Genomic DNA, 10743 nt, shown 5'->3' on the forward strand with positions numbered 1-10743 from the left:
TCAGCCTGTCCAAATCTCTTTGGAGGGCTTTGGAGGGAGATGGTTTTAGGAGGTTTACTTCTTCCATGCAATTAATACTTAACTTGTGTTTTTCTTGTCTTTTTTGCTTGACAGTGTTGGGCAGCCATTCCAAGGGGCTTACTTGGAAATCAGCAAGAACCCCAAGTACAAAAAACTTAAAGATGCTGTGGATGAAAAGATCATTATTGCAGAAGTTGTGAATAAGATCAATAGAGCTAACGGGAAGGTAATAAAATGGCATTGCTTTATCCAGAAGACTAGCTAATTTTTAATATATGAATAGACTAAGAGGGAGACTGTTTCTGTGATGTAATAGTCTGAGGATTTAAAAAAATGCCTTTTTTAAGGGCAAAACTGGAAATGTTTGATTTATATAAACTGATTATTTTAAGCATCCATTTTAAATGTACATAGAGTACTAAATCTTGTTTGGATTCATAGTTTTCAGTGACTTTTCCAAACAAAAATGGCATCTCATCAACTGGTAACAGGCTGTATTGATTCACAACTAAATGTCATCTCTGTACCAAACTTAGATCTTCTATTTGCCAGTTGAAGATAATAAATATTTAGAGAATATTGTTCCTGTTCAAGTATTTATAAAACTTAACCTTTCAAGGTTCACACTGTCATTCAAGCTCCTGATTATCACATTTTATTATGTTTTAAAATTGTGAGTGGCATACTCTGCTAGCTTTGCCTGTCTTCTGATTGATATCAGAAGCTTTTTGGAATGAAGAGGCAAGTTTCTTGTATGATTTGAATAAAGCTGTTAAATATGCTGAATACTTTATTCTGCCAAAACAGAACTTACTTTGCATTTAAATTATACTTATTAAAAAAGGAAGTATTATCCTCACTTAATAAATGTAATTGTTTTTAACGTATCTGTCTAAATATTAGAAGTAGTAGATATCAACTTCTCAGGTTTGGATGTCATTTATGCATTTGTAGTAGTGAAATTAGCTTACCTGTTGTTGATACCAAGTTAATTTTCCGCTTTAGAAGGAACTAATTAAATGAAGACAATATCTTTCCTCTACTTTCATAGGCTACAGCCCTCAAGATTAATATCAATATCAATATTAATATTAATATTAATAAGCAGCTATGGCTCTGTGTGTTTAAGACAACTACTTCTTAATTATAATAATTAAGATTTTATTATTTAGAATTTTACAGGAGAAAAAGCTATGTGTAGATTAAGTTCTCATTTCTTTTGCTTATTATTTTCTAAGATGAATTTAAGAACACACATTCATGCTTTAAAAATATTTGTCATTTAAAAATATGAATGTGTATCCTCCTAAAGAATAATTACAATAGATAAAGGGAGGAGAGCATGACACTGAAAATAGCTATGTGATTTGTGTTGTACTGCAGCAGTTCTGGTCAATAACAGTAAATAGTGAGGCTTAGTCCTGATTTAGCTGTCACTGAAAAGGTGCGTTTTGTTTTCCTGGGCATTGGCAGAGCATGAGAAATGAGGTTATGCTGATTTGCATAGTTTCTGAGTTTCAGTTTCTGAATTTTATAACTGTAAGCTAGTAATTAAAGGAACTGTTTATATCTAAGCGTATGTGCCAAAATGAGCTAAACTTCTCAATCTATAATTAGACACATAAATAAATTTGACCTGATTTTAACTGACCTGTAGCTTTTACTGAACATCAAAAGTTCATGTTTACTAATGTGGGCCAAACTTATTAACTCTGTGAACTGTTTGCAGTCTTAGTAGGTGCTCAGTAAAGACCAGTTCTCTCTTTGGGCAGATAATGGTTTACATTTCATATTTTCACAGGCTACATCCAGGATTTTCTTATTAACCAAAAATAATGTTCTTCTTGCGGATCAAAAATCTGGAAATATCAAGTCAGAGGTTCCACTAGGAGATGTTACCAAAGTGTCCATGAGCTCCCAAAATGATGGCTTCTTTGCGGTTCACCTCAAGGAGGTTGGTTACAACTTCAGAATGCAATAATATAACTGTTCTACATGCTGCAATATTAGAATTGTTTATTAATTAACTTGTAGCATTAAATCCTAGTGGTTAGCCTATAGGTCTAGAAGTTTATTGAACTTCACCATATCTGCAGAAACTTTGATTTAAAACTACTGAAACCGAATGAGAGCAGTTACTACATTATGAATAATCGTTTACTTGTGAAAATCAGACTTCATATTTCACTGTAACCTCTTCAGAACTGGAGTTTTCCATTTGTAATATGGGCCTTTAATCTGGTTCAGATACCTTGTGGCAGTGATTTCCTTTTTAGCTGCTCATATAATTCTTCCTGACACACTGCCAGAATGTTTCTCCCTTCTTTATGGGATGCCAAGAATTCCATGTTATAGCACAGCTAATTTGGTTACTGAGTTCTAAAATACTTAGTTCAGTGCTATATTTGCTTCACTGCACTGTCAGCATTGCTCTGCTGAAATCATTAAGCTGGTATTTGTATTCTAGTTTACATGGATTTGAAGAACATCATATATAGTGTCTTTTCATGCTCGCCACTTTCATCCTAATACCAGCATTGGTAATTGGTTTCTGTTCCTCTCTGAAAATATTGTGAGCTTGCTGCAGTGTAGCCAGAAGAAGAATATAGAAACACTACAGTTTTGCAGGACAAATGAAGGTGATCTTCCTTTAGGGTGAGAAAGAGGTTTTAACTTTTCAATAGGTTTGTAGTTTATTTGAGAGTGAATCGCATTTTCCTCCTGTACACTGCACTGTGTCCCTATTTAAATTACAAGACAAAAGACTGATATTTCATTGCACTGGGAAGTGAAGACTCCTTCTAAAACCTCCTGCTTGGCTGGCACTTAATATTTTCCATAGTCTAGGTTTTGGTAGTCCTAACTACTTTCCTTTCTGTTTTAGGGTTCAGGAGCAGCTGGTAAAGGAGATTTCCTGCTCAGCAGCGATCACCTTATTGAAATGGCCACTAAACTTTACCGCACTACTCTCAGCCAAACCAAACAGAAGCTCAACATTGAGATATCTGATGAGTATGTTTTCGGTTTGCTTAAAAGTGCATTTCCTTCAATGCAACATGCTAAAAAGTCAAGTGTCTAATGTTAGAAAAACAGAACACTGTTGTGTAACTAATACTTCTTTTCTCTTGATGGAATACTTCTAAAGAAAGATCCAGTTTTCATTGTGTACTCATTTCTAGTATTCATTTTGGCTCTTGCTTCCTTGGAAGTCATTAGAGAAAACATGCTTTTCTTAGGGTAGTTTCAAACAGGGCTGTGAAGCAGAATTGCTGCCACAGAAATAATTGAGATACTACATTTGAGAATCATTTTGTTTGTGACTGAAAAGTTCACATATTCCTATAAGATATTTATTGATTAGAGGGGACACGAGGTGCCAAGTTCTGGTGAAAACAACCAAAACCGAATGGGAAGCTCCTCCTGAAACACACATAATGATGGTGCTAGTAATGTAGGTCTATAAAGCTCTACCTTCTCTGTTGTGAAGGTGAAAAATGTATTCTTAAAATTCCTACTGATGGTCTTTAAACCACCTGTTGTTGTTTGGGGTTTTTTGGTTGTTTGGTAAAAAAGCTTGCCTCTCAAATTAGTCTTTCTTTCTGCTTGGTCCAGTTTCATATTTTCGCCTTAAGTAAGCACTGTACTTGCAGTGTTTATAGCCACGGCATAAAAATGTTTGTGTGTGAACTCCTAAGGCTGCTGAGTAGGAGTCCCTCACTCAATCCACCATTGTCATGCACTCAGTTTGTTGTGTGACATGTCCCCTGATTTCAGTAGTGTTGATTTGGTGGGTTTCTTCGTTTTATGAAACAGAAAAAGATTGGAACCCTTTAACAATAGTGAAATAAGATTTCTGTAGGCAAAAATTGAACCTTTTATCTGGCTGCACCACACCACTTGTATTCTGGAGTCAAGAGGGCGAGTGCAGTTTGTATCTTTTCAGATTTGGGGGTTTATTTAAAGGGCTAACTTTGCTCTTTCCTTGAAGATGACATCTGCCATTTTCCTTTGTTGTGTTACCAGATGTGATTGAATTTGCTCAAGGGTCTGTGTTTTTAGCCTCTAAGAGATGTGGCTGTCCCCAGTAAACTTCTCGTTTAATGATGGCTACAGAGTAATAAACTACTAAAACAAAGTTTGAGGATGCATTGCACTGGTCTGGACTGCTTGCCTTAGGTCTGGAAAACAGTCTGCTTTCTGGGAGTCTTGCATTTTGGTGCTTGTGTTTTGTCTAGCAAATTAAAAACATTCAAGTGTGTATTACTATTGAGTTTATCCAGACTAAATAATTTTAAGTTGTTAGCAGTTCCATCTCTGTTGTGGGTGAAATAGTACTCTCTTCTCCCTGCTAGAGTTTAGATACAAGCATAACCAGGCATTGAAGAGAAAATGTGGCCTTATTTTGACTACTGTACACTACTTTTTGGGAAGAGAGCTGATATAAGCAAAACTGCTGTTGATCCTGTGGTATGTCTAGTAAGAGATATACCATTTTTATATATATATAATATTGGAACAATGGGTCTAGGAAAATGCAACATTGGTGACAGGAGATGATGGCTATAAGACCTAAGACCTACTCGTGTTTTCCGGATGCTTGCATTGCTGGGAGCACCGAACAAGTTAATCTTTGAGTGTCTGGGAAGGGCAGCTCGGCACAGCAGAGGCCACTTCCTCCCCTGAGCTCTGCCGTCAGCTTGATTTGTGGTTTCCGGCTGGAGAACAAATTCTTTGAAGTTTTTGGCCTCTGCTGGAGGACTTTTTAAGGATGCTAAAAGGGAAAATCTGCTGCATTACAAAGGACGTCTTAGGTCAGCAAACACTGCATGTGAGCCAAAAAGCAGTGCTGCCCTGTTTATTGCTTTAAATCTTGCTATCCAGATCAGTGAGAAGTTTGAGGCTCCACTGGAGCCTGCTGGGTTGTTTTTTTTTAAAAGCAATTCTCCACATTCAATGTCATTTTTCTTCCAGTAAAAAGTGAAGAGTCAAATCCGGATTAATTCATCCTGCACTGTAGGAAATATCTAAATTTGGAGATTGCTGGGCAGGAAGTGAATTTTCCCAATTGCTGAGCAGGGGGCTGTAAAGGCTAACTGAGGATTAGAAACATGAGAGCTGCTAAAATACCAGATACACTAAATTAAGCATAAACCAGAAGAAGAGCACTCCTGATGTTGCTATAGAAGTATTTAGGTTCCTTCCGTGAAAACAGAGCAGTCCCTTTGGATGACAGTGAAGCAGTTGGAAATAGTCTTTGTTGCATTTCTGGTACGTTAGAAATTCCATTTTAAATTGCTTTCTTTCTAAAGGAATAGCAAAGTAACTATTGCAAAAGGTCCAAAGTTACAGGCCAAAGGCAATAATTAAGAGATACCACATGACGGAGACCCAAGCCATACCATAACCTGTGGCTTTTTTTGTCACTCCTCAACTCTTATTTATCAATGTAGACCTGAAAATGACATCTTTTGGAGTGATGCTTAGAACCAACCAGAAAAGACTTCTGCTTCTCATGTGGTTTTATCCACCTTTAACTGAAATGGATCTTATTCCCTCTCCTAGGTTTCTGGTCCAGTTCAGACAAGACAAAGTGTGCGTGAAGTTCATACAGGGCAGCCAGAAAAACGGCAACATCCCAACCTGCAAGCGAAAAAACAATCGGCTTCTTGAAGTGGCTGTCCCTTAACTGCAGCTGGTGACTCTTCCTTTCATGGACTTGTTTCTTTGTAATAGTGCAATTTTAGTTGTTTGCAATTTTGCTGGTTTTATCCTTTTCTGGAGCTGTTGATGGCTAATAGCTTTAAGAAACCCTTGGCAAAACTTTTGATCAATCAACTTTTTAATCTTTTTGTTCATGCCAGAGTTTTAACCCTCAAAATGCAGATTTTTAGCCAGAGAGGCATTTTTACCAGCTGGCACGTATCAGTCATACAGGAATCATTCTCTTTGTTTAGCAGTCATATCTTACTGCAGCATACTGTAAACCCACATATTAACGATAAATTACTCATATTCCTTAGTCTAGAGATCTGCTTAACAGGAACCATACGTGGCCTTGATGCTTGATGGCCTCTGCTGCCCAGTGTCCTTTTATACCGACCTGTTCTGATGTTCTGACAGGCTCCTTGCTTGCCACCACTGGGGAGACCAGCAGAATGGAGACTGACACATCCTGTAGTTAACACTAAGGCCTATGTAACTTGTTCTTTTAGTCAGTATAGAACACAGACATCTAATTCTGCAAAACAGAAGGAATATATGATTATACAAGCAGCTATATGCATAATTTTATAGTAAAAAAATGCAAACATTTGGAAGCCTTTTTAATTGTCAGATGTTTTTAATGACTTTATATGGTGGAAATCAGTAAAATTAAGAAAAAAGCTTGTTTCATTCACAAAAGCTATACATGCATATTTTCTGTTGTGCTTTTTTTCTTTTAAATTATCAGTTAAGTTTAGAGCCCAAAAAATGCAATAGTATTCATACCAGAAGTAAATGCTAGGTATTTAAGCAGTTAGTTATCAAGCGAAAGGTTTGAGCCTTTCTTTTAGATATATTGGCATGTACAATGTGCAATAAAACATACATGACATTTTGTGAAAAATTATTTATAATACATTTTTGTGTGCAAGAGAGAGGATTGGTGCAGACTGCCTAGACCATGTAGGGGTTAAAATAGATTTGTGTTGTTCATTTGCAGTTTTTTAGAGTGTGCACTACAGTTGTCAATTTGGGAAGGATACTTAGAATTAAAAAATCCTTAATTTGAGGGTCTGTATATAAATTGGTATCACGGTAATAAAATTGTTCTAATTCTGTGCTGTTTGGTACTCCTATGTTATAACCATATTTTTGTACTCCAAACTGTTTTATATAACTCGTGTGCCTGATGTAAATGCGTGCACAGAAAATACAATCAAGAGCTGCATTATAAACCTTCAGTGTAACTGATTGCACTTAATCTTTTATAAGCCAGAAGCATTAGTTGAAATCCTGAAGAGGAGAGATGCATTTTTAGTTAGAAGTAACTGCTCAAGTGAAGGGTTTGTTGGACGTGACTGTTTGATTTGTTGATGCAAGGACAGTTGGGAAAGCATTGTATTTTTGCAGTCTGATATAGGACAGATTAAGACCCTGGGTATCTGATGTGCAGTGCTGGAAGTCCGAGCATAAATAAAGGAAAGATAAAGAAAAGTTCAGAGTCTCATTACTCTCCTGGTGGTAAAATGATGTAGTGCTCATGGCTGTGAAGGCTCCTCTGCGCAGTTCAACGTTAATGCTGGCTCTCCACATTAAAATGGCATTTACTGCAATCGATATTCTGCTGTTAATGGTGGTCTCTCATCAGTCTGAAAAAACCCAGCTGTTTCGGGTTACACCACATTTTGCTTTGGGATTAAAGTAAATGATTTTGCTGTGATTTGGATACAAAACAATTGTTTTAACTGGTTGCTTAGTGTTGCTGTTGAAAGTCCATGCATGTGACCTTGAAAGGTGGGAGTAATCAAAAGACGTAGTTTCCAAACTGTGACCAAAAGTTGCCTCTTCCTTGTGATCTTAGTTTGAATCCTTCTGTTAATAATTGAGTCAGGTCATTTAAATAATTTTACTTGTGTTCTAATTAGAGATGCTTACAAAGGAACTCGAGGTATCAGTTTATAATGTAAAATTAGGATACTTTGAAGTAATTATTCCATTGCCTTAAGAAGACAGCACATTATAACATGGTATTTAAAGCTCCTAAATCCTGTATTAGAACTGCTGCTTGATAAAGATTGGAGGGTTTGTAAAACTGTTCAGTATCTTCAAAACCTTATAGTAAGACCCACAAGGAGTAAATTTTTAAAATTATTACAAAAGTAAGGAAAATAAACATTTGAAGTCTGATGTAATCCTGTAGTAGCTTGCACGTAGGAAATAGGAGAGTTTGAATTAAGCGTATCTGGATATTTGGCCCATGACATTAGGGGATTACAGGATAATAGTAAGATATTTGACCCAACCCAGGCAGACCCAGTACACATCTCTTATTTTGTTGGTGTTTGCAGCAGGTCACAGTAGCCATACTAGCATAACACCGGAAAAGAGGCAAATTCCTCAGTCTGATTTCTGTTGTTTCATTTCTTTTTCTGGACCTTTACAATTTTTGCCTTGCGTATCAGCTGGTACTTTGTGATAGTTCCCATTTGGCACTTAACGGATTTCTTAATGTACAGAGCGACTCTTGCTGAACGTGAATTATTCAGCTATGCTAGGAGAGTCATGGTATCTCGATGTTTAGATTTAAGTATCTAAGCATGTTGGGGGGCGGGGGGGGACAAGATCAGTTAGCTTTTTTTCTTTTTCTCTGTTTTCTTTTATAACCTTCTATCAGATGGAGTTGTAAAGAGAAGTCTATTCTTCCTGTGGTGCTAACCTTACACATACTTCTACTTGTAAATTTTACTTTGTCAACTGAAAGCTGGGCAAGGATGATTAAAAAAATAAGATTTGTTGCATGATATTTTCCAACTCAAATAAAATTCTGTTCCTAGATCTGTACTTTCTCTATATCTGTATCTTCCTTATTGCCATCAAATCTGCAAGTTGTAGGTAACTGGTTTTTAAGTTAAATATATACAAAACTGGTGTGTGACTTGGAAGCACAAGCAGTTGTAATTTCTGTGTGATTCCTTAAGAGGCAGCAAGTCTTCCTCAGTGATCACAGTAACCCTTTTCAGTGCAAGTCCTTTCCCGGACATTGTTTTTGCTGAAGAGTCTGCAAACTCAGCTTTTCTAATGTCAAGATTTCAGTGGCTTCCTAAAGAACAGTATTAATAGCCAGATTAACTTGATCTTCAAAAAATGGCTTTGAGCTGCAAACCTATCATATTCCACGTGTTTTGTCTTGTGACCTTTTTCTTTTATTCCTTAACAATTTTAACCTGATTTAAGTAATTTTGGTTTTGGTTTATGGTACAAATTATGGAAGAAAGAAATTAAAATCAGAAAAAGCAATTTCAGTTTTAATACAGATTTGTTTTCGTTGCCAAAATGAAAGCATTTTTTCTAAAGAGTTCTGGGAAAAAGCTGAAGAATTCATTCAAGATTTTAATATGAAATAAGCTATTTTTCCCCCATCAGCATGGCTTTCACTGCTTATTCTTAAGCTTTTAGATCCTTAATCTTGACCAAAAGTATTTTTTGTATTCCATAGGAAATGGTCGTGTTTATTTTAGAGGATTGCACTGTAGTGTGACCATGAAGGGTAGGAGGGAGCTGTGCATGTCTCTGTTTCTTTGGACATTACAACTTCCCAACAAACACGCGTTTCAAAGAATGAACTGGACGTACTTTATGGGGACACTGCCAACTTACAGCAATACAGACAAGTGTGAATTTTAAGTGACCTCTGGCATCACTATGAGAAGAGTTGAGGCTTTTCTCCCCTCTAGCTTCTGTTCTTACTGGAGTGTTTTGTCACTGTCCCATTGCTTTCCAGTTAGGCGTTAACTAACCCTTGTTGGCATGTAGTGCAGTCTGGTTGCCATTCCAGCACAGTATTTTCCCATTTGCACTACAAACCCTTCTGTCTGAAATGGTGTGACCTGTTAAATAATTTCAGGAGAGTTAACTCAGGCAGCAGCACCCTCCTTCAAAGAGAACAGCATTTGCACATCAGTCCCAGTTACAGCGAATTTCCATTTTACAACTAGCTGGAGTGCTTCCTCCTGGAGATGTAGGCAAGGGGAGGTTCAGTGTATGAAAAAAGCCTTCATTGCCAGAGTTTGCTGGCAGAGCAACACTTGCTTCAGCTGAAACATCATACACGAGCGGTGACTGCTTTAAGCATAGACAATATATACACTGCACGAAATAGCCACGTTCTTTCTTGTAGGGTAACACCGACAGCAGTACTCACTCACTCAGCAGCACTTTGACACAGAGTATTTAGAGGATGGAGGATTGTGGTGAATTTTAAGTTGCTGTTAATTCTTGTAAAAGTGTATTTTTATAAATCTAGGCAGATTTGGTTTGGCCAGTCTCAGAACATTAACTGGAATGCAAAGAGGAAAAAGAAGTGCACCTTGTTGTCTTTAAGGAAACACCTCACTGTTTCATGTCTGGCCACATTTGTCTACAGTAGACTGGGGCTATTTAAAGGTTTGGGGCTGCGAGAGGTATATCAAACTTAATCCCAACTGGTTACCAGCTAGAACCAGTTCTGCTGCTGTTCCCTTGTGCATGTGGATGAGTTGAGTGTTCAGGCTTTAACTTAAAATGAGAGTTAGAAGAGTTTGAGGGCATTGCAGTTAACTTTGATTATCATCAGTTGATGAAATAGTGTCGAAAAATATTTTTAGAAACAGATTCACTCTCTCCTTCATCCTTATCTATTAAGATATTGACATCTGGTTGTGAGCTGTCTAGACAAAGTTTTGAAGGAGGAAGCACAAAAGGCTTTATGCATGAATGAAAAGTTGAAGAATCTGAATAGCTCTTCTTAAAAGTTCAACTGATTTCCAAGGCTGCACCCTGCACGTAACCCAAGGTAAGGATCTTTTTATTGTATAACATCCCACTGTTTATGGTCTTTAATTATTTGAGAAAAGATAAAAACTAAAAATTCCTCTGGCCAAGGAATCAGCTTTCCTGGAAACATGGCAACACACTGGGCATCTGTAGGGAGTCTTGTAGGAGTCCTTGCCCAGACCCCTGGGACTTTACTGCCCAGTCTCA

General features: G+C 37.1%; 1 protein-coding gene across 1 annotated transcript; it reads left to right on the plus strand.

Annotated features, from left to right (window-relative positions):
- The first annotated feature begins 106 nt into the window (after positions 1–106).
- LOC104548907 (unconventional myosin-Ib-like) lies at positions 107–6233 on the plus strand. The gene is made up of 4 exons (XM_010195058.1): positions 107–247; positions 1823–1975; positions 2906–3033; positions 5584–6233. The coding sequence occupies exons 2-4, from the start codon at positions 1931–1933 to the stop codon at positions 5705–5707; spliced, it is 297 nt and encodes a 98-aa protein (XP_010193360.1). The 5' UTR covers positions 107–247; positions 1823–1930; the 3' UTR covers positions 5708–6233.
- The last annotated feature ends 4510 nt before the right edge of the window (positions 6234–10743 follow it).

This window comes from Mesitornis unicolor, unplaced genomic scaffold (assembly GCF_000695765.1).
Source record: "Mesitornis unicolor isolate BGI_N332 unplaced genomic scaffold, ASM69576v1 Scaffold51331, whole genome shotgun sequence".
NCBI classification, from domain to species: domain Eukaryota; kingdom Metazoa; phylum Chordata; class Aves; order Mesitornithiformes; family Mesitornithidae; genus Mesitornis; species Mesitornis unicolor.